The sequence below is a fragment of the Gymnoscopelus braueri genome (genome assembly GCF_963280865.1).
Source record: "Gymnoscopelus braueri genome assembly, chromosome: 17".
Taxonomy (NCBI): Eukaryota; Metazoa; Chordata; class Actinopteri; order Myctophiformes; family Myctophidae; genus Gymnoscopelus; species Gymnoscopelus braueri.
Window position 1 is genome coordinate 46449314 of NC_137617.1, and position 25231 is coordinate 46474544.

Sequence of the window (25231 nt, forward strand, 5' to 3'; positions counted from 1 at the left end):
GATGTTTTTAGTGATAATACGCTATCATCATAGAAGTAGGTTTATTTGATCGTTTGATAGTGTGGTGGATATATTTTCCCCACAATTGCTGCATGCGTTGATGCTGTTGCACATAACATTAGATAGTAGTCAGTGAGTGTCAGATGCATGGACATTTTACCACATAGAGAAGCCGCACAAACCAAATGTTTCTTATCAAATGGATAATCAAAGTCACCGTAAAAAATAATTATAGGGACAAAAATAAACATATATTACGTTCCCCTAGCAATTCAGTGGCTGAACATTTTTTAAGTTTAAACTGTAGCCTGTGAGCTGAACCCCCAAAATGTAAGAATGAATAAAAACAAATGTATTGTTGTATTTCGAATCAATACAATTGATTAGAATGACACAAATGCTGAAATGCTGTCTGCTTGTGTCAAGAATTAGTTGTATCTTATATCTTCCTAAATCTGAAAGATTAAGGGATAGTTCACCCAAATTGCTAAATTATTATTATTGTTATTTTAGACAGCTTTTATCAGGGAGTGCCATTGCGATTCCTCAAAATGTAATTTCAGGGTCCCTCACTTAGGGCCTGGTAGTGTCTCTGCAAAGACTTCTGGTCCCTGAATTACTTGAAACGTAAGAAAAATATTCACTCACCAGTGGTGTAGTACAGTAACTAAGTATATTTACTCAAGTACTGTGCTTAAAGGGATATTTCACTTTCAAAAAAACTTTGGGTCATTTTATCGTCTACTCAGGTTTTTGTGAGCCCCCCAGACAGTTTTTACATTGCTTGATTCAGTATTTAGATATTTGATATTCATTTTATCAGACACGCCCCCTTCCTATACAAACCCATTATAACTTCAAACTCCATTTTTAACATGTTAGATTCATCAAAAACACCCGTCCTTGGTTCTAGTGACTCACCCTGCCCTCCTAATACGTGAGGGGGCCGTGTTTTTTCGATTGCTTTTTTTAATTTTTTTTAATTTAATTTTTTTCATTTTCCAAAAAATATATAAAAAATTAATGAAAAAAGTAATCGAAAAAACACGGTAAAAGGTACTTTTACTTTACTAGAGTATTTCCAATTGTCTTTACTTTTACTTCTACTCCACTACATCTCAGAGGCAAATATTGTACTTTTTCTCCACTACAATTATTTGAACACTTTAGTTACTAGTTACTTTGCATATATAAATTATTACATTATAAAACATACATTAACCACTTTAGCCCTATTTTATACACAGGCTATTTGAAAATAGCCGATCTACAAGCTCAAAACGCGACACATCGCGACGTGTTGTGAGCTTGCAGATCTGCTATTCTCAAACATTAAGTACTTTTACTTTTGGTGATTTAAGTACATTTTGGTTGGTTCTGTAATCTTTCTCTCTCCTCTCTCCTTGTTTCCGCCCCAAAACAGAACAAGCGAGAAAAACATTCAGTCTGGTTTTGGAACAAAGTAACACAGCATCATGTGTTGTTGCCACTTTCTGCTTGTCATTTGCTGTTGGACAAACTGTAAGTTTGATCCAAAGAAACAGGCGATAGTGACTCGTTTCATGTACGCTCTCTACTTCCTGATGGTCACTATCATCTGTGTGGTCATGATGTCCCCGACTGCACAAACGGCCATTAGAGAGTACATGAAAAGGCATCCCAACAACCAATTCTACCGATTCTACCGATGTGAGCGGCTGTCTCCAAAAGAAAACTGTAACACTCTGGTCGGATACTCTGCTGTGTACAAGGTGTGTTTTGGGATGGCCTGTTTCTTCCTGTTCTTCTGTATCTTCACCCTCGGGAACAAGACCAGCAGAGGATGCAGAGCTGCCGTCCACAACGGTTTGTGGTTGCTGAAGCTCATTGCTCTGTTGTGCTGCTTCTTCCTCCCCAGTGGGGACAGATTCATGCAGGTGTTGCGCTACGTCGGAACCGTGGGTAGTTGTTTATTCCTGATCATCCAGATCATGTTGCTGGTGAAGTTCGCTCACAGGTGGGACGCAGACTGGAGTTCTAGAGCTGAGGGCTCCCCGGGGTGGAAGGCAGCTTACGGGTTTGTGACATTTTTGTTAATCAGCATTGCCGTGGGAGCTGTCGTGTTCATGGCCGTGTTCTACACCATCCCTGAGCTCGGTCTCCAAAACAAAGTGTTCCTGGGACTCAACACCATTCTCTGCCTGGCTGTGTGGATCTTTGCCGTCTACCTCTTCGTCCAGAAACGGCAACCCACCGTAGGTCCCACTATAGGTCTGATACAGACAGGAGTGATCAGTGTCTACGTAATGTTTCTGACTCTCTTAGCCTTTCACAACAAACCCGATGAGGAAGGGACCAAAGGGAATACGGGTGCGCTTCTGTTAAACTCCGACTCACAGATCAGCAAGAACTTTGCCATCACCGGGACAATTGTTATCCTGATCGGCTCTGTGCTGTACTCCAGTTTGTCCTCTTCCTCTAACAGTAGTTTAGCAGCTCTGATGGGGCCTTGGGACAGAGGAACAGAGCCTGGGGGAGCTAATGTGATCCCAAACGATCCTATGTACAGCTACTCTTACTTCCACTTCATGTTCTTCCTGGGATCTCTCTATGGCATGATGACCATCACCAACTGGTTCCACTATGAGAACCATAAGATAGAGAACGTTGGGGAAGGGAGCTTGTCTGTGTTCTGGATCAAGTTGGCGTCCTGCTGGGTTTGCCTCTTCATCTACTACATGAAACTAACGCAAACACCTAGAGAATAGCGGGGCTCAGTGCAGGATATTTAGGACATTTTGTCATCAGACTATTCCAAAACAGTAGCAAGTCGTAATAGCAAGATAGTAATAATAATAATAATAATAATAAACTTTATTTGTATAGCACCTTTCATGACATGAAATGCAGCTCAAAGTGCTTTACATAGCAAGAATACAATTACAGTTAGAACCAATTTAACAATAAAGCAAACAAAAATAAAATAAAATAAAATAAAAGCAAAGGCAAAAGCAAAGGCATAGAACAACATTAAAATAGGGAATACAGTGAGGAATTAAAAATCAACCAAAGAATCAGCTAAAAGCAAGAGTGAAGTAATAGGTCTTGAGCTGTGCTTTAAAGCTACTGTATGCAGAGGCTGCCTGTCTTAAGTGTAATGGGAGTTTATTCCACACTGTCGGTCCGTAAAAGCAGAATGCTGCTTCACCGTATTTTTTATATGTCATTGTAGGCACCTCGAGCAGGTCAGCACTTGAAGACCTGAGGGCCCGGTTTGGAACATATCTCTCTAGGCAGTCAGAGAGGTAGGAGGGTGCCAGACCATTTAGAGCTTTATAAACTAATAAAAGAATTTTAAAATCAATCCTAAAAACAACCGGGAGCCAGTGTAGTGAAGCTAGAACTGGAGTGATATGTTCTCTCATCCTGGTTTTAGTTAAAATTCTGGCTGCCGCATTTTGAACAAGTTGTAATCTTTTCTTTGGCAGGCCAGAGTAGAGTGCGTTGCAGTAATCAAGCCGAGAGAAAACAAAAGCGTGGATCAGCGTCTTTGCATCGTCTAACGACAGATAGTCTCTAATTCGCAATATTTCTAAGATGAAAGAAAGCAATCTTGGTGACATGATTAATGTGTGTATTGAAATTCAATTCAGAATCGATAATCACCCCCAGGTTCTTTACTGTGGTGTTACTTTCTACAGCCAGGTTACCAAGTCTACTTGTTATTGATTCTCTCTGCTCACTGGAACCAATTATGAGAACTTCTGTTTTATCCTCATTTAGCTTAAGAAAGTTCTCACTCATCCAGCATTTTATACTGGACAGACAGGTCAACAATGGGTCTAGAGCGCAGGGGGGCAGTAGAGCAACATACCACAGGTCGGCACCCGAATACACATGGACGTGTATATATTGTATTTGCTTCTTTTCTCATGTGTGTGCAGGACTGTTAATATGGCTATACTCAGAAACCTGATCATCTATAAACATACAGCTATAAACATACTTGTGTTGTTATTATGAGGTTCAGAACTCAGTACGACTCTTGATTTTCACACAGAAAAGGACAAGTTATTCATGTAAGTCAAGTCAAGTAACTCATGTCTGCTTATATTACGGGTGAACATTGTTTTGTTTTTTCTTCTTCAAGATCCACTGAAAATAGCCGATCTACAAGCTCTCAATCGGGTAGCTAGCTTGTAGATCAGCTATTTTCAGTACTGTAGAAACAGGGCTTAAGTGATCACTGTTCTTGCCAGCCTCTAGTATTTTTCTGAAATTACGCCTCTGAAAATATGTGAATTATTATTACTGTATATCCGCTGTATATTATTACTATCTTTTCAAGTGGGACAGTTCAATGAGAATCATCTGTTTAAAATGTACATGTACCATGTTTAAAAATGTAAGAATGTGGAAAGAAATATCTTACCAAATGAAAGGTTAAGGTGTTATACATTCCATGACTTTTGCAAGTGCCTCAATAAAAGACTGTATTAAGCTCAATGTCTGCCTTGTTGTTGATGAGGATGTGATGAGCTCCTTTACAGGTCTATTTATATTCCTCATTTGCAGTGGTGGAAAAAGTACTAAAATGTTTTACTTGAGTAAAAGTATCAATCCTGCAATATAGAATTAGGCTATACTCTGTTGCAAGTAAAAGTCCGGAATTCAAAATGTACTTGAGTAAAAGTACAAAAGTATTGGCATCAAAATATACTTTAAGTACCAAAAGTAAAAGTGCTCATCATGCAGAATGTCCCATTTAAAGTTTTCAAATGTATCAAAATATTTTGAAAATAGCAGATCTACAAGCTGTAAGCTTGTAAGCTTGTAAGCTTGTAAGCTTGTAAGCTTGTAAGCTCACAATGGGTCGCGATGCGACCCATTGTGAGCTTACAATTACGTACAGTACTTAAGTAAATGTACTTTGTTACTTTACACCACTGCTCATTTCTGATAAGTTTCCAGACCTGCATCTCTGTGTATTATTTTAGTGGTGGTGATGGTGATAATGTACCACTAGGTGGCGGTACTGTAACATGCTATGACACCACCACCATAAGGATAAGGATAATTCCTTTTAACAGGACGTTCATGGAAGTCCTTGCGGGTTTGTTTCCAATGAGGGCCTGTGAGCTATTAGGGGTTAAGAGTCTTGCTCAGGGACAAATTTCATTTCATCGACACATTTGCTGGCGTGGCCTGGGATCGTACCTGGGGCAACAAGGGCTTCTGGCCCCCTAGGCGGGCTCACTAACCACTCAGCTATGGCCGACCATAAGGACGGATGATACATCAGTATACTGAAAGTGTGAGCATATTTGCACTGAACGGACCACAGTGGAAATAATCTCTCAATCTTTTTATTGTATTTTATACAAACTAAATGCTGCTTCTCCACGTTTAGTTCTGATTCTGGGGACAGAGAGCAGGCCTGACAACCTGAGTGGTCTGGATGGTTCATGATAGAACAACATTATAAATGTATTTTGGCCCTAAACCATTCACTGCTTTATAACAATATTTTGAAATGCATTTTTGACATACAGAAACAAACAAAAAATTGCACATGTTTTCTGTTCAGAGTTTAAAAATCGTGAAAACTTATTTTTTTGTCATTATAATTGGCTCATTTTTGCCTTTTTCTTTTTCTATGTTAGATTCAAATTGAACATACAAACTATACTAAGATCCCCAGACCCTCTGGCACCACAAATGACTCCTGTCTGTTGTCTCTGTAGCAGGTAAACAGACTGGGTTGTTCTTTTGTAGAATGAGTTATGATGAGGACCAGTTAAAGCATGTTGAGATGCCATCCTGTTGTATTTTATATTCATTATTACAACGGGCACTTGTGTGATATATATGCCGTTATGTTTATTTTTAACATAACATCTCGGAAAGTTCTAATAATATTATAAACACCCTGACTCTGAGGCTTGTGGTGAAAAGTAATTTGGACATGGGTTTGATGTTGTGACACGACAGTAATACAAACTACCACTGCTCAAACAAATAAAAGGGAACCCTTTGATCCCTTAATTTTTTTTTGTTTTTTCATGAACTGTGTACATACTGCTAACGAAAAAAATCAAAATAATTAAGGGATCAAAGTGTTCCCTTTATTTTTTTTGAGCAGTATATATAGACATGGCACAGTATATACCAGAATTTCACAAGTAAGTAAACAAAAAGTATATATATACATAAAAATACATATTAGGATATCAATCAACGCACTCCCTCTGTCAGCCTCATCAACTTGTCCCAGAGCAATGTTCACTCTGTTAGCCTACAGCAAGGTGTCTTTAGTCTTCAGTTTCTAGGTGTGATTAGTCTAATTTAGAGTGGTTTAAATGAGTTGTTTAATTGAGCTGATTTGAGTTTAGATGAAAAGCAATATCCACAGATTACAAATCGTACTGATCAGCACAATTTGAGGATGAAACACACAATAATGTCCAGGACTTATTTCTACTGTGGTCCTCATACAAACAACACAAACATGACAGTCATGTAGTTAGTTTTGTGTTTTGACAGACCCTTGTTTTTTTCTAATATATATTTAAGTGTTGCCATAGTATATCTTAGTTCTCAACTATGCAGAATAATAGTCTATAAAAGAAGGTTGGCCCCATGTCCCTTTTTCTTTATCTAAACTGCAAGGTTTTGAGATGTACTGTTGTCTTTTGTCTTGCTATGTACTTTGATATAGTTTTAATTCCATTCGTTGCATAGATTAACCTCTAGTATGGTCTGAAACTAATAATTATGATAATATATGATAACAAATGAAGAACATTCTCATTAAAACTCTGAAAATAATGTTGGGCATTTTTAACCACTTGAACCCCAGCATACATATTCTGGGGGAGAATATTAGACAAAAATATAAAATCAAGAGGATGGATAAATACAGAGCCAACTCAGGTCCATTTTGGGTTTAAGTGGTTATGGCCTCTGATTACAGAGCTTGTTTTATTTTTATAAAACATTAAAATGTTAAAACACAACAAAGACACACTTTGTCAAAGCAACATGCAGAACAAGCGGTCATTGTGTGATAGGTTAACAAAAGAAGGATGTTTTATCTGTGACATAAGGGGTCCAATTTTATAGGTCATCATGTAGGTTGTCATGTGGATAACTTCTTGAATTTGATGACGGGCCACAACAACGAGAACCAGTTTGCATATTCATCTATTTGTTGCTTCCCAAGCAAAAAAAGCAGTTGTTGGTTAAACACTGAACCAGATAGTTTTACATCAATACAATGGTTTACCAATTAAGGGCACGGTCACACCAAAATATATTTGCCTGCTGTTAAACTCAGGTTGTGCGCTTCCGACAGTTTTTTGCAGCCAGTATTGTATGGCACTAGCAGGCATATAGAGCGCATAAACGCAAGATGTGCGCGACATGCGGAAGGAGCATGAATACAAGCATTTGCATTGACAAAGCATTGGCAGATTCCACCCCATAGGTAAAATAAAAGTGTGGTGTGACCGTGCCCGAACTAGATCATTACATATAATCAATACAAAGGTTTACCACTTAACTAGATAAATAAACAGGTTTACCAGAGTTACCACTTCACCAGATAGTCTAACATCAATGCAAAGCTTTAGTGTCACAAACACTAAAGCTTTGTAAACGAACAACTTGTTTATTCATTTAAGGAACAAAATAATGATGATATAGCCCCGGTGAGGCGATAGCCGAGCGAGTGCCCGGAACGAGCGGTGCAATGCCCATGCTTTTTTATCAGTGCCATTCATGTAGCACACCGATAAGATTGGAATCCTTTAAACGATAAAACTGTGCTCCTCCATTTCAATTCACCCCAGCCAAAACCTATGCACTAAGAGCCTACATCCATAAGAGCACAAAAAAAAACTCAAACAAAAGTCATACTGTATTTGGAAGGATATTGTTAACCACTGTTACGTCCCCAACAGGTGGTCTAGGGGAATAAGGGACAATAACAAATACCCAATGAACAGAAACGGATGGATGAGTGAATTAATTGAGGGTTTTATTTTGAAGTACTAATAAAGCCAACTTAACAAACACAGGGAAAAGGTTTGGTGGTGCCAAAAGGAAAGAATACACTTAAACCAAAACTCACCATCTAAATACAATAAAGATCTTACCTATTGAAAGAGAAACAAAAATCTTCCTACTCTAACAACAAACAGAGATTACAATGGGTGGCACTCACCTCTATAGTAGTGTGAATAACAGAATGTTACCTACGTGCAGAAATGTACAGGGTACCCCAGAACTAAGGCTACCTTTCCCTGTACCAACACAAGGCTTAACCCATTAAGGCCTGAGGTTTCGATTCTCTGTATGTATTTGGCCGCCAACCCCCATCTCAAAATATTTTGATCCAGGGACCCCCAGAAGCAAAGATTTGAGTTAAAAATGTTCGCCTTAAAATAATATTATATTCAAAGATTTGCACACATTTTCACGATAAAAAAAATATGGCATATCTACAAGCTCATAGCGCGGCACTGTACAAGCTTGTAGATCTGCTATTTTTGAATAGCCAAAGTGTAAAATAATGCTTTTTATCTCAAATCTAAAAAGTGACACAGATGCGTTCCAGGTCTTAAATGACACAATTTAAAGATTAAGTTGAACCAAAAGTGCAAACAGGTCTGTCTCAGAAACTGAGTGGAGGCATGGGAGTAGTTAGAACACATGGCTGCACACAGGTGAATTATATATGGTGATGGCTGAAGATGATTGGTGGACCGATGAGTGGAGGACCAACCGGTGGTGAGAGGCGGAGTTTAATTCTGAAAGAATGGGACCTGGGAATGAATGATAGACAAGAGGACAAAGGCAGGGGGAAGAAAACAGCAAACACAGACAGAAGTGTCTGCCTGACTGCAGTACACGTAACAACCACTATCGTAAATTAGTTGCAGTGTGGACTCTGCCATCCACTTGAATTAGAACGTTTTTTTAAGTGTAATGACAACATATTAACAATAGTTATCGTTCTTGGTGTGAACAGCCCTTTCCTGGGGAAGAGAGAGTCAGCACTGAGCTCTCAGAGGCTTATAAAAGGAACACTGGCGTACACACTGTCCCTTGTGTGGCCGTGTTCCTGATTTATTCCAATGAATTATAGCCTACATTATAAAGTAAAACAGTGTCCTACCTAATTGTGAAGAAAACCTGGACATTAAAATGTTCAATAATTGGGTCTTATCATTACTGTCAGAACTGCCATCGCACAAAATAAGAACATTATAATGTTCTTACGTGAAAGAAAATAGTTTTTCTGTTTCTTTTTTTTCTAAAAAATAAAATCATACACATATTGCCACAGAAACGTTGACGACCCCTGGCTCAGGTGTTAGCATTCAGCTGATGACCCTCTGCCACGCCCACCTCCAGCACCTGCAAAGAGACAGACAGACAGACAGACAGACAGACAGGGTACAGAGGGTCGTCACATAGTTAGACAGATAGATGAACAGGATCAAAACTCAGCTTTACTAGATTACCAGGTACTTTTGCAGGATCAATACAAAACGTTAATAGTTAAACCAGATAGTTTTACATACTGTATGCCAGTGGTTCTCAAACTTTTTCATGCCAAGGACCCTAAAATTATACGTATTTGGCCGTGAACCCCCATCTCAAAACCTCCAGTTAAAAATGTTCGCTTCAGAAAAAAAATATATATTCAAAGATTATCACAAAGTTTCGCGATTTTTCAAAAATAGCAGATCTACAAGGTCATAGTGCAGCACGAAGTGATGCGCTATGAGCTTGTATATCTGATATAGTTGAATAGCCAAAGTATAAAATATGGTTAAAGTGGTTAAAATGATTGAAACGCTATATTCTATTTTTTTTTAACTTTATTTCATAGCTGTGTGTTTTAGTAAGGATATTGTGACTATCAAAATCCATTCAAATGCTTTGCAAATAGCAAAACAGTCAGTGCAGTATTGTAAAATATAAAGATCATATCAAATGATGTGATTGACTTATAAATAATTATCATCACTTACACAAAATGTTGACATCATGATAATGTTTTCAGTTGGTAACGCACATGTCTGGTCTTTTCCAATACTTATTTTTCAGGTCTTCCTGTTGTTTTTTATGCTTGTCCTTCAAGTCTTTTAATTCTCTCTCTTTCTGTTCTATTTCATCACTTTTCTTTTTTATGTCTTCACTTTTCTGTTTTATGTCTTCACTTTTCTGTTTTATGTCTTAACTTTTCTGTTTTATTTCTTCACTTTTCTGTTTTATGTCTTCTCTTTTCTCGTCTACTTCCTTCTTCAGTTCAGTCTCTTTATGGCTTAAAAGATCATATTTCACTTTGCCCTGTTCCAATTCTGTAGCTCGTTTCAGTTCCAGATCATGTATTTCAGCTGCTTGTTTTTGTATGAGATCATCTAACTCCTTCAGGAGGTTTTCTTTGAAATCATTGAATTCCTCAGCTTTTCCTCTGGCCTCGTCTTTGTGTTTGTTCTCCATCAGCTCTAGTTTTCCTTGATGTTTTTTCTCAAGGATCTCTCGTTCCTTTTCTTCTTCTCGTCGTATCTTTTGCACCTCTTCTTTTTTTGTCTTCTCATGCTTTTCTCTTTCCTGATCAAATTCTTCCTGAAGCTTTGTTATTTTATTGTGTTGTTCTTCTCTTCTCTCTTCATCTTCCTGTTCTCTTTGATTCCACCATCCTCTTCTTTCCTTCTACCAATCCTCTTGGTTTTTTCTCATTTCTTCTCTCTGATTTTTCAGCAATTTTCTATCAATTTCTTCTGCTTTCATTCTATTTTTCGCCAAGGCCTGAACCGTTTTATCCCACCCCTGCTGTTTAATTTCATCCTGTCTCTTCCTTGTTCTGTCCTCCTCCTCTCTTCTTTGCTGTTCTTTCTTTCTGAACTCATCCACAATTCTCTGTTTCCCCGCTGCTTCTTCTTCTTGTCTGCGTTTGTCCTCTTCTTTTCTTTTCTTTTCATGTTCTTTTCTCTCACGTTCATAATCATCCTGAAGCCTTTTGATTTTCTTCTCTTCTTTTTCACTTCTCTCTTTGTCTTCCTGTTCTTTTTTATTCCATGTTTCTCTTTCCTTCTCCCAGTCCTCTTTTTGTTTTCTCATTTCTTCTGCTCCTATATTTTTGTCTCTCTCCAAGGCCTCACGTTTTTCCTTCCACTTATTTTCCTCTTCTCTCATTTCTTTTCCCTTGAGTTCCAACTCTCTATCCTTTTCTTCTGATGCTTTTTGTTTCTCTCTCTCCAAGGCCTTGAGTTTTTCATTCCAATCGTTGCGTTCATTTTCCTCCACTTCCTTCCGTTTGTTGTCCTCCTTTTCTCTTTTAACACATTCTTTTTGTCTTTCCTCACGCTCTTTATTAATAGAATCCTCCTTTTCTTGCGGTTGTTTCTCTCTTTTTTCCCTTTCCACTTTAATTTCATCTTCCTGCTCTTTCATCCTTTCTTTCATTTTTTTCTTTTCTTCTTCATGTGTTCTTTTCAGCTCCTCCACCTCTCTTTTCATTTCTTCTTCCTTCTCCTTTAAAATCTTCTCCATTTGTTTTCGAATGGCTGCTTCAGCCTTCTGGAACATCTCTGTGGTGTAGCACCCCCCACCATTCTCCTCCACCATCTTCTCTACCATTTCCAGCAGATCACTGACTTGTTTACGGTCGTTTTTATCAACATTGTTGTTGAAGACATGGTACCTTTCTCCACAGTCAGAAATCTGCTTCCTAAATGAATCATCACAGTTTTCGATGTACTCCTCAATGGACAGATTATTCTCCTTCAAATGGTCTCCTCCTGTGAAAAGAATGATGGTGAACTTCTTGGAATCTTCTCCAAAGGAATCCTGGATCAGTGTCAATGTCTTTTTCTCCTCCTCTGTGTGTCGGCCAATTCCTAACACCAACAGGAACACATGAGGTCCCGGGGCCAGCAGATTGATGCATTTGATCATCTCCTGTTGAACCTCTTCCTGGGACAGAGTTGTATCAAACAAACCAGGTGTATCAACTACAACAACACGACGGCCGTCCACTTCAGCGTGTTCTTTCTTGCAAAACTTGGTGACAGACTTTGGACTGAGTGTGGATTTAAATACTTTTTGATTCAAAATAGTGTTTCCTGAGGCGCTTTTCCCACTGCCAGTCTTCCCTATCAGCACCATACTGAGGTTATCTCTGCTTTGATTGTCATCATCACCTGAAATATCAAGAGGCATAGAATTAGTTCCACATTTGCTTGCTTTTGTTTTGTTTTGTTTTGTTTTGTTTTGTTTTGTTTTGTTTTGTTTTGTTTTCATATAGGCTGAAATATATCGTTTTATTTATCCTATTTATCATTGATATTAAAACATCCACATCAAGTCCATATCAAGTCACGGTTATAAAAAGCATCTAAAAGCATGTAAACTAGGTCATAGTGAAACACAAAAAATTAATACATTTTAAACTGTTTTCATTCTAGCTTCAAAAGGAACACTTTTTAAACGGAAACAAGAACCCATTTAAGGTGATTTCAACGGATTGTCAATATAAACAAGAGGTGAGTTAAGTAGCTCAAAAGCCAACAAGTGATATACTTACACGTGCCGGGTTTCTCCAACTTCTTTGCTTCAGCCTGTAGTTTGGTGATGATTTTGTCTTGTTGTATCATGTGTTTGTCTTGTTGTATGATCTTCTCCATCTGGGCCTTGATAAACATTTCTGTAAAATAAATGCCAAAAAGTAGATAAACTACCGTACCTTAAAATCGTCCAGACATATTTGCCAGGATGCAACACTCCCGCTCCTTCCCCACATGCAGACAGTGTATCCCACTGAGCATGTGCACAGTAGGTGTACACTCTTATCAAGTGTTTAGCAATATTTTCTTATTTTATTTTTCAGAATAGAATCAATTCAACAACACCCCAATCCCCTACCATTGATTATACACTGATTATACACTAACAATTACCAATATACCAATATTAGTCCATATTGATCTCACAAGCCATATAGAGGAGCTGCAGCAACTGGATTACATGCGCCCAAGTCTGTTTAAGGAACAGGCAGAAGCAGCGGGCAAGGCTATGGCTACTCTGTGGTTGGTGAGACGCCATTTGTGGCTGTCCCAGTTCAAACTGCAGCAGGAGAGGACCGAACTTGTCTAATAGAGCTGCCTATTGAGCCATTGGCCATGTTGGGCCAACAGGCCAGTGGCTTGCTGCAATGACCTAGCCGGTGCCCTACGCACACCAGGGTGTGCGTAGAGCACCGGCTATTTCAAATAGAGAGCTGGGCTACGGGCCCTTAGCAGCGCCCTGAGGAATTGAGGCCCTATTTTGGGATCTCCTGCTCCAGGTGGCGCTGTGGCAGAAAACAGCGGCGCAATAATGTCAGACATAGGAGAGGCTCCTGTTAGTTGGATTGGTCCAAATGTCAGTAATCAAAGTATTTTTTTGGAAGGATCAAGACGTGAATGGCTTGTTTCGCTTTCCGGCAACAGCAATGTGAGAGAGGAGAGTTCTGAGATTCCTGAGAAGGAGACATTAATTGACGTTTGCATCATGTTATCTTTATCAAATATGGACCCCAAGCCCTTTCCCAGTAAGAAAAAGAGTGGTGGAGCTGAAAGGACAAGTGTCTGTCCTGACTGTGGAGGAGACTCAAAATGACTGATATTCAAAGCCCCCAGAGAGTCAAATATTCTGCTGCAGTCAAAGTAAGTTACACAACACTGATTCTTCTCAACACATGGGGTTCTCAGGAATGCTTTAGACCAGCTATGATTAATCATTTAGCAGCTCTGCGGGTCCGTGATCTGATCAATACATCTTGCACTAGCCTGTGGGTCCTTAAAATTTAAGTTGAAAATCACAGACCTATGCCACAACAAACAGTCCACAGTTGGACATAACTGATATAATATTGAGTTATTTGTATGTTCCTAGGGATTATTTTTACTAAACATTGTATTCTCATCAGCCTGTAACAAGCTGTAAAGATTTAGCTCATAACATGACACAATTGGTAGGCTATTCAATATGGCTGAATCATGTTTAGCTGTAAAAACAAAACAAAAACATATATATATATATATATATATATATATATATATATATATATATATATATATATATATATATATATATATATATATATATATATATATATATATATATAACCTTGGCATTGGGCTACTTGTTACTGTCAAAGCTTATTCCATTTAGTGCTAGTAGATGTGGTTTGTTGTGGTATTATGTCTCTTATCACAAACATAAAACCTACTAGTCTCTTATAGTTGAGTGAGTCAACTTTTAATGAAATAACACAAATTGAGCGTTGCTTTTTACACAGTTGAATATTGGTATTGGCATATCGACTATTCGTAAGCTAATTTGATGACAACATAAGACAATCACGTTTTCATAATACCATAGTATAGTATTATTTTAGGAGTCCTGTTGTGACTGGTGTATTGAGGGAAACATTTTGTTGACAAGATTTGATGGTATGTTGTATGCAGGAAATAAAAAAGCACTGGACTGGATATATAACTTTTGTGTGACTGTATTATGAAATAATGATTTTCGGTGATTACTTTGCCAATCTGGAAAGGAATAATGCTGTAACTGTTGAATTCATATGGATTGCTCCTGTGACATACTGTACAGTAGAAGTGTGTTGTAGTGACTACTACTCAGTGTTGCCAGATGGGAAATGTTCAATTATCGTACCGGAGGCTTAAAATTATCGCATTTGAAAGAAAACTATCGTACACAGCCAAAAAGATAAATCACAGGTGTAAATATGTAATACATTTTTAAAAATTGCGTATTTAGTCTTTAGTGTAATAAACAACCTTGTTTGAGACTCCTACGTGACAAAACAAACATTGCTAATGCTGCGTGGAAGCAGGCAACTTCCTGTACCTTACACAAATAAAAGCCTGAAACTAGACTGGAAAGACGCAACCGGTGTTTTTGATGCCTCCAAAAAGAGATCTAGGGTCAGATTTACTGATTTACTGACTTATTTTGAAAAGCTAAACCGGAACCTGAAGCAGCAGCCAGGGAATTTAGTAAAAAAGTAAGTATGTGTTCATGTAGCCTAGTATTTGGGTAGGGCGGCCCGGAAGGGTGTATGACTCCCGGCCTGAATTACAGGCCCAGGCTCTGGAATAGCTTGCCCCTATAGATCGGAGCTGCCCAGTCAATTGATATTTTTCAATCTTTATTAAAGACCAATTTCTTCTGCCTAGTCTTCAGCGACAGCTGAGCCTGGCAGTCCATGTTTTTCCTTTACTGGTGCTAATAAGACTGAGGAGCTCTTATTTTTATGTGCACAAGAGACAAAGTCCTCTGTATTTCTTTCTGTTTATTATAGGGGGGCCGGCACTGCATGGTATCTATGGACCATGGTATCATATGTCGATATGTGTATACTTTGTGGACTGTACTTTAGCTATTAAAGGCCTAAACATATAGTGTTTATAGCCATAGTAAAAGTTGAATGATTTCTCCACCAAGCTGAACTACAATATTGAGATTCACTGAAAGTTAACATTCATGAGGATTGACTGGACTCACGTGTATTCATTGATTCAGCCATGATGTCACTCTGCTGGATGGACACCCACTTTTCACTGGAGTCTGTTGGTGAAAATCACTTATTAATTGTGGTTCACTTGTCATACAAACACACACACGCACGCACGCACGCACGCACGCACGCACGCACGCACGCACACATCAGAGGAACAGTTAGAAAGAATTATGATATATAGGAACAACTCAGGAACTTGCTTGTTGTTATTAATGTTGAATACAGTGTATCGTTCTGCATAGCTCTGACACAGCTCCTTAATGTGTTTGTTTTGATCTACAAAGTAGGCAACAGCTTGAGCAGTTGGATCTGATTCTACAGTCAACAAAAACCTGGTGAAATCACTGATCTCCGAGGTGAATACATGCTGGATGCTCTGTAACTCTGCCTTGTCTTCATCTGTGAGGGGACCCAGAGGAACGACCATCAGGAAGGCATGCACGCCCTCAGGATCACAGAGAGAGACACATCTCAACACATTGTGAATTATTGCCTCAGTGCATGTTTCATACAAGGCTGGCAGTTCCACCAGGGTCACCCAACGGCCACAAACCTCAGCCTGTCTCTTCAAACACTCTGTAGGGGAACTAGACCCTGAGCTGTACTGGATCTGACAATCGGACAATTTGTAACACCAACAGGAACACATGAGGCCCCGGGGCCAGCATACTGATGCATTTGATCATCTCCTGTTGAACCTCTTCCTGGGACAGACTTGTATCAAACAAATCAGGTGTATCAACTACAACAACATGACGGCCGTCTACTTCAGTGTCTTCTTTCTGGCAGCACCTGGTGACAGACTTTCCACTGAGTTTGGATGTAAATATCTGTAAAGTCTTCCTCCATAGTCTTCAATGGTCTAAAAGAAAAGTCTGTGAGAGTCCAGTAATTATGAAGTATTATAATACATGACTGTACAAGTCATTATAGATTGCTTTATAATGTGTTATAATTGTTATAAAGCACTATGACTATTTAATAGTTCTTATAACTATAATTAAACAGTGTAATAAGCAGATTGTAATGCATTAGAAGTATGTTTCTAATGCCATTTCAAATCACAACCTTTGAGTGACTGTGATACCAACATAATGCATATTATGATACAATTCACCTTTTTGATACAATTTTGATACAATTTTGATACAAGTCGGTCCCAGGAAGAGGTTCAACAGGAGATGATCAAATGCATCAGTATGCTGGCCCCGGGGCCTCATGTGTTCCTGTTGGTGTTACAAATTGTCCGATTCACAGAAGAGGAGCAAAATACATTTCAGCCTTTGGAAAGGATTCCGAGACCTTCACCTTCATTCTTTTCACAGGAGGAGACATCCCGAGGAGTTGATCCGAAATAAAAGGAAGAAGAAACGAGGAAAAAGAGGGGGTATTCGGAATCGCCTACGGAGGAGATTTACTCCTCCCCCCCCCCCCCCCCCGCTCCCTTTTATCGTTCTGGCCAACGTGCGTGCCTTGCACAACAAAATCAGCACGATACGGAAAGTGAACAGAACCCTCTCCTCAGCATTAATTACTAATGTTGGTGCTCCACAGGGTTGTGTAAGCTCAGCTGTACTTTACACCCTTTATACTGACAGCTGTCGTACTGAGGAATGTCTGTCTGAATGTCATACTGACACACCAGACCAATACATTCTAAAATACTCTGATGATAGAGTTTTGATTTCTCTCTAGATAGTTCCAGTGATCCTGGACTGCACCAACACAGAGTAAATAAGGTGGTTGAGTGGAGTGATAATAACGCTCTCATCATTAACACAAAAAAGACAGAAGAGATTGTTTTTGGTGCACCACTGGAAATACACGGATCCCACCTTTATTTTTAATTTTTTTTTAAATTATATTTCCTGACCTACCAATGCGAAAACAAATGCTTTCATCATGTCATGCACGATCAAAGTGCTTTTGAATTGTTCCACTGTGTTTGTGTCAGCTTAATCTGTGCTATTTTCGGTGTTTATTTATTCCACGGAGCTGGTAAGTGTCTACTCGAGCGAGTCGCGTCAATTTGCGCATGCGTGCGCAACAAACCTGGAACTGGGAATGGGATCAATTGACTTTGCAGGTTGGAGATCCGGCATAGAGCAGATACGGAAACGGCCTTTGTCCGTGCCTATAAGTGTGTGTGCAAATTACCGGATACAGTGGGCGGGCTCTACAACGAATTAAATCCCACCAACGTTCAAAACATGTTTGTGTTTGGCTGACAGACCAGGGGCCTGTTCCTCAAAAGGTGAATTAGAGCTAAAGCCTGGCTTTACCACCTATCCTGGCTTAATTTAGCCAGGATTAGAGCTGAGTCGGTTCCTCAAAAGGTGAATTATCTTGAAGATTAGTTTAGCCAGTTCACCCTGGCTAAGTTTAGCCTTATCCGATTCCTCAAAAGAGAATTGAAGCAAGCCTAGTTTAGTTACCATGGCAATTTAGCTGTGAAGTTAGCCTGGTCAGGAGCAGGCTAACAGCCAAGCTTACTTAATCCAGTGCCTTGTTCTTCAAGTTTTTCCACAGTTAATTCAAAACATGTGTTTGTATATGGACTCATTTGAATGACCCTGCATTCAAATAAAATGAAATCAATACAATAAGATATAATCAATGTAATTATATTACTGAAATAGTGTGTGACCATGAATCATAATTGTTTCACAATAACTCATGTGATATGTCATTGTCACTCTGTTAACACTATAGTTCATATTGTTGTTAGATGTTTGATAATATATTACCATTTGTTTTTAAATATTATAAAAAATGTCTAACACATACATACATATTTATATATATATATATATATATATATATATATATATATATATATATATATATATATATATATATATATATATATATATATATATATATATATATATATATATAGTATTTAAATATATATATATACATTATTAGTTACGGGTTTAAAGGAGCCTCTTTGTAAGTCAATAAGGAGCATATTTTAAATTATCAATTTCTAGTCAATGGAGAAATTATTTTTTATTTCTTGTCCACCTTTGGAGTTACATCATGATGGCAAGGTAACTACAAATTCGGAATCGCCTACGGAGGAGATTTACTCGCCCCCCCCCCGCTCCCTTTTATCGTTCTGGCCAACGTGCGTGCCTTGCACAACAAAATCAGCACGATACGGAAAGTGAGAAAAAAAAAAGAAAAGAAACGCGATGGGAAATGAACTCGACTCATGACTATAGAGATTATGTGCACCGATTTGCGTGACATTTTGATAAAATCTGAAGGCTTAATATCCAAAAATGTGCTTTACATAAGTTGGCCTGGTGGTGCTATAAAAGGCAGATGTGAAAAATGCAGGGCAAAGGTTTATCCTTGGCCTCTAAAGAGTGCACATACAAAGTTTTACATAGATCGGTGCAGTTATAGGTAAAAACACGAATCTGCCTGTTATAGCGCCACCATGAGGCTGATTTGAAAATGTTCAAGTGGCATTTCTTCCTCGGCCTAGTGGGAATGTGCGTGCACAATTTCAAGGAAACTGCATGCTGTGTTCATGATTTGAGGCATTTTGTTCAAAACTGAGTACTCTTGCAAACTTTGGAAGACAATTTTAGCCAATCAGGATGGAATATGATAAATCTGAAAGATTAATTTTGTTTAATGACTACAGAGATACTGTGTACCAATTTACAGGACAAAATCTGTAGGAGTACTGTAAAAAAAATTGTTTTGCACAAATCGGCCTCCTGGTGGCGCTATAACAGGCCCATGTGAAACATTTGGGGCAGAGGTTAGGATGAATTGGCATCCAGGGAGTGTATGTGTACAGTTTTGCTGCGATCAAGCCAACGGTGCCGGAGATTATCTTCAGAAGATCTTCAATTTTAATGTGCACATTGCAAGAGACATTTTGTTTTATGTTCTTAATTGATGTTGCTTAATTTTAAATTTCATTTCTATGCATTTTGGGGGTTTTGGAGGGTCTGAACCCCCCAAAAATATTCGGCCCAGAGGGTGTCCCTGATTTTCATCTCAGACAGTTCTGGCAAGAACTTTAAGCCACTTTCACCCCCTGAGTGTGTGTGCAAAGTTTCACATTGATGGGTCCAGTTATAGGTAAAAACGTGAATCGGTATGTTATAGTGCCACCATGAGGCTGATTTGATAAACAAAAGTAGGGTGGCATTTTCTTCCTCTGCCTAGTGAGAATGTGCGTGCAAAGTCTCACGGCAATTGCATGCAGCGTTCATGATTTGAGGCATTTTATTCAAAACAGACCTCTCCTTCAAACTTTGGAAGCCAATGTTGGCCAATAAGGATGGAATATGAAAAATAGGACAGATCCGCCTTGATCGCTCCACTATAGAGATACTGTGTACCGATTTGCATGGTATTCTTTTGCAAAAATCTCTCAAAAATCTCTCATACATTAGCAGAAACAATTTGTAAATAATATACACATTAAATGCCATGATGTCTTACACTTAGCAGCTCTTTCTGGACTCAAGCTCACGGCATCTGGTCTCTTGCTGTCATCAGCGCTGGTGGGACCACTGGCATCTGCATAGACATCACAATGGACATGCTGCTCATGGTTGTCCCTAACAACTTGACCCAATCGTGTCAACAGCTCTAGGTGTTGAAAACCCTATAGTGCGGCAGCGTAGCACGAGAATCGTTCAATTTTGTGAAGAAAGCGCCAAATTTGGCAGAAGTGTTGATTGACATATTGGAAACAAAACTGGATATTGGGACATCACAAATTCTCACCCTGGTGGGCGTGGCAGCCAATTTTCAAAATGGCCACCAGCGGTTGATCAAAACCTCCTAATTGTTGTCCTAGCAGGCTAAATGTTGTGTGATGTATGTGAGTATGAAGGTGTGTGGGTGTGTTCATGCTAATTACCTAAAAGGGGGCGTTGCAATGGGAGTGGCCTAGTTAGCAGCAATATTTTGGGAGAATTGTTCAAATAGTGATACAAGTTGGAAATTTGGTACAAATCATCTTTGGAGATCACGCTTCGATTTAGAAAACCGGGCCACTCCTAAATCAAAGATGGCAGCCATTTTTTTTCACGATGGCCGCCAACACTGTTTTTGCATTTCTGCATATCTTTTAATTATTCACCAAAATAGCACTCCCATAGTATGTTTTTGAACATTTTCAAACAGGAGTTACCATTTATAACCATCTAAATTAAAACATTTCAAAAACACGCCATACAACTGTGCTCACAGTCTAACTCAAGGACAAAATCTCATGACTTCTTAACATGTATAAATGTTTTCCCATCTAGTTCTGTGTCTTCCTCTGTGACTCCAGCCACCTGCATGTCGTCTCTCACCGCATCCTTAAACCGCCGCTTTGGCATTTGGCCTTTCGTCAGTGCCACCGTTTCCAAGCCGTACAGCATCATGGCTGGTCCCCCTACCGTCCTATACATCTTCCCTCTCACTGGTATCCTTCTGTTACAAATAACTCCTGCATACAGAAAAACATCACATGGATGCACCTGGGACATATCAGTGTTGTAGCCTGGGGTCGATGGGTGTTTCGGGTCTCAACATGGGTTCGGGTACGCAACATACACCCTCGCCGAGGTGACCCGGGCTGGGGTTTGTCAAGCGCCCTACTTACATCCCAGTAGCTACCCACGGTCAGTCCTCTTAGGGCAAGACAGGGCCTCTCAGGCCGCTGATCAGGGGCTACTCTGCCAGGACTGGGGGAGAGCGGAGGATCTGGCATGTGGAGGGACTAGGCTCTGTGGATGGTCTCCTGGCCGGGCTCCTCCTTCGTCTCACCAGGTCCAGGACCTGAGCGTTGCACCAGACTGCCCTGTTCCAAACATTTCATTCTGGCGTGATGGTTTCTTGGGCCGTGGTGGTACTACAGGCTCCACTTGCAGCATGCTTGAATAGCCCTCCTTAAAGGCCTCACCGTGGATTTGTTGGGCTCCTTCCTCACGGAAGACACAGGCTAGGGCGCTAACCCATATTGCTCCCGGATGCTGTCTACATTCCGGCTGTCAACCGTCTCTCCAGTGGTCACCAAACTATTCCTGGTTGTCACATAGTCTATTCCTATGAGCCACTATGCATAGAATAACACCGACACTGTCCTCCATCCGTTCCCTCAAAGTACTCCTTCCATTTTCTCAACACACTGTCTTCGGTTGCTAGAACATTTACAACCATCCTTCGTCACCTTAACCTCTTGCTCATCCTTCCCATCTCACTACCTGTCTAGCCAATCGGTGCAGGTCCCTTTCTCCCTCCTTGGTGTCCAACCTTTCATACAACTTCTCATACTCTTTTCCTTAACCCTCACCACTTTTCTCTCCGCCTTACCCCTTATCTCTTTGTACTCCTCCCTACTTTCTTCATCTCTCTGGCTGCCTTTCTTATCTCCTCCCTGAGCTCCACAGAGCATTGTTCTTTCTTCATCTTCACACCTAACATCAGCTCCCAGTACCTACCACAGGACTCAAGCCATGCTACTCGATATGCTGAGTTGGCACCTTCACCGTAAATGGTAACTCCTATTTGAAAATGTTCAAAACATACTATGGGAGTGCTTTTTGGTGATTTGGTAATTTACCTCAAAGAATTATAGTCAAAATTATGCAGAAATGCAAAAACAGTCAAATTTTGGCAGCCATCTTGAAAAAAAAAAATGGCTGCCATCTTTGATTTATGACTGGCCCGGTGTCCTAAATCGAAGTGTGATCTCCAAAGATGATTTGTACCAAATTTCTCGCTTGTATCACCATTTGAACAATTCTCCCAAAATATTGCTGTTAACTAGGCCACTCCCATTGCAACGCCCCCTTTTAGGCAATTAGCATGAGCACACCCACACACCTTCATATTCACATACTTGAGCAACATTTCAGCCTGCTAGGACAAAAACTAGGAAGATTTGATCAACTGCTGATGGCCATTTTGAAAAATGGCTGCCACGCCCACCAGGGTGAGAATTTGTGATGTCCCAATATCCAGTTTTGTTCCCAATATATCAATCAACACTTCTGCCAAATTTGGCGCTTTCTTCATAAAATTGAACGATTAGGCTGATTTCTCGTGCCACACCGCCCCACTACTAGCACAACCTCTGACACACACACACACACACACACACACACACACACACACACACACACACACACACACACACACACACACACACACACACACACACACACACACACACACACACACACACACACTACCCAGAATGGTCAAACACACACGGTTGTGTCAAGAAATCACCCTTACACATTTTATATGCATACAGTACCTTTTTTTTTAATAGCTATTCAAATACGCAATTTAAAGCAAGAACTAATAATTGGTGGTTTGAATAAAGAAGAATATAACTCATAATGGGCTAAAACATAATCTGCTATGTTAAAATTGGCCCAAGGGAGGCGGGCCGGATTTCCCCTCACCAGCGGTAGCATCTTGGGAATGTGATGATGGTTCTGGTTGAGTTGTCACTGTAGCTGGGCCAGGTTCAGCTTGAGTAGAAGAACCTAAGCAGACATAAGAAACAATCAATAATAACCACCTTAACTTATAACATGTTTAGCTGCGGATAACTACCACATGTACACTTTTTTTATTGCCCAAATGCCCATCTCTAACACTGTAGGCCTACATGCTGTATATTGTCTGGTGTAAGTACCTTATTCAACAGATAGAGAGAGAAAGGTACTCTGCTACCAGGGAGTTGAATCTATTCTATGGCATGATATCCCTTAGCTCTCTAAAGGATTGATCTATGCATTTTAGTTGAGCTTTCCCTGGTTGCCTCTAGTTACTTGACTCCCCCTAATCACCAGGCTGATTAGTAGGGAGCCGTACTCGCTGGGGGCGTGTTTTCTCCTCCGCGTCATCAGTGCCCATACCTTAGGTGGGGTTGGTGAAAGGGCCTTTCTGTGCAGAGTTAGCATGTTCTCCCTGTGTCCCCTAGGGTAGGAACCCTCACAAAAAAAACATGCAGTACTCCTGGTCTCAATAGACCATATTCACACGGCGGCCATATTGGAATTTAACATTGAAAGTGCCACCCCGTTGCCGTGGAAACGGGGTGGCACTTCATTGACTTAATAGGAACATGGCCGGTGTGTGAATATGGTCTATACTGCCTCCCCCTGGTCAGCTGGGGCACCTGATGGAGGGGAAAGTAACTGGTTGGAATAACGTGTTACGTCCTACCGGGGAAACTCCCCCCTGTCAGGTGATAAGAAGCGGTCTGCCACCTCCTCATGCATTGAAGGAGGCGTGAGCTCAGTTTGGGGCTCTCCCTGGCAGAGGGAGAATAGCGCCCAGGATTACAAGCTTGGGATAAAAAAATGGGATAAAATGTTTAGAGGAAAAAATAAAATAAAATAGGGAGCCGTGCTCGGCCGCCAGTTAACTGTCCTGTTCTGTCTCCCTGGTCATGTGTTGGGTGCGGGAGCGTTTCATTGAAGGTACTGTATGAACTTTAACTGTTTATCCTCTTATAAATTGGGCTACGCAAAACCCTGAGTGTCCCAGAACGAGCGACGCCGCTGCCGGAGAATGCACTCGCTCTCCCTCCAGAAGGAGCGAGTGGGAGTGTTGTCCTGACTCTGCAAGTGCTTGTCAGTGGGATACACTGCTCCCCCCACCTGTTGTATGTCCTCGCAAGTTGTTCAGCTCCCTGTGTGCCCCGGCCAATGGTGTGCTGCTTATGGGCTCGACTGGTTATCTAAACCTGAGCCAAGACCCGCTGCGATGGTGTCCAAGAAGGACTTAAACCGAAATGTTCAACCCAAGTGGCTCACAAGGTCAAGTAGTACTAGAGGGTGAAAGAGAATCAGTGGGGAGGGCTCTGTAGTCGCCGGAGTATCTGGGTTGTAAGGCCAGATACCCTGGCTAGTACTCGGGGAGAGGTTTGAGGATCGTCTCTGGGGGTCATCGTTGCATCTGCATCTGTCACTGAGATTCCCTTGTCTTTATATCGTTGGCTACAGTGCTTGTGTCATCCCAGTGATTGATTGATTAATTGATTGATTGATTGATTGATTGAATACTTTATTAACAGTGTGCAAAAAAGGCACGGTGGCACCGATTTATTTAAAACAATGCTAAAAGGATAACCCATTAAGTCCTGGGCTTGTTTCCATTGAGGTCTGAGGTCCAGTGTATTCAATATTAGTCGATACTAGTCAGTTATATCTACAGTATATATGAAGTCCCAATATGCCCAAAGATGCAGTATATGATGTCAGACTTAAATATGTCAGTTAGCTCATATGGAGTTCCAGGCATTCTGTGACGTGGACTGACTAACTGTGGTATCCATAACGACTAGGACTAGCAAATATCTAGTGGGTAACTATAGCGACCTATCCAACAAAGGTATGATTTGAAAGCCTTTTTAACACATACCCTGCCATTGCCGCAGATCTACGTCATTTAAAAAAAATAAACATGTTTTCAGTGATTACGCTAATTTCTAAATATCTGTATAGAATATAAATCATTTGCAGACGAAAAATGATGTCTCCCCATTCACTAGAAGGACAATATCAGTCACCAGCAGCAGGGATGTGTGTTTTCAATGAGTTTAACATGGAGTGTGACGTTTAATTGACTTACAGTTTATAGGAGGGGGCATGCCTGATCAAATGAATA

The 25231-nt window shown here is 40.1% G+C and overlaps 2 protein-coding genes across 5 annotated transcripts in view; one reads left to right on the forward strand and one right to left on the reverse strand.

Moving 5' to 3' along the window:
• Positions 1–1475: 1475 nt before the first annotated feature.
• On the forward strand, positions 1476–2747 carry LOC308105183 (serine incorporator 5-like; the record flags this gene model as incomplete). The annotated part of the gene is made up of 1 exon (XM_080455818.1): positions 1476–2747. One exon carries the CDS (start codon positions 1476–1478, stop codon positions 2745–2747), a length of 1272 nt encoding a protein of 423 aa, XP_080311944.1.
• Positions 2748–9266: 6519 nt separating this feature from the next.
• Positions 9267–25231, reverse strand: part of LOC308104136 (uncharacterized protein) — a 39013-nt gene continuing 23048 nt past the window's right edge. For 3 of the 4 annotated variants that reach the window (XR_013934796.1, XR_013934797.1, XR_013934798.1), the window contains 6 exons: positions 23017–23100; positions 20051–20128; positions 15565–15627; positions 12578–12697; positions 10020–12194; positions 9267–9399 (listed from right to left, as the gene is read on the reverse strand). Coding sequence is in view for 1 of the 4 variants with exons in the window: in XM_080454450.1 (XP_080310576.1) it covers positions 10705–12194; positions 12578–12697; positions 15565–15627; positions 20051–20128; positions 23017–23100 (1835 nt within the window). In the remaining 3 variants the exon portion in view is untranslated. The other variant, XM_080454450.1, reaches the window with a different exon arrangement.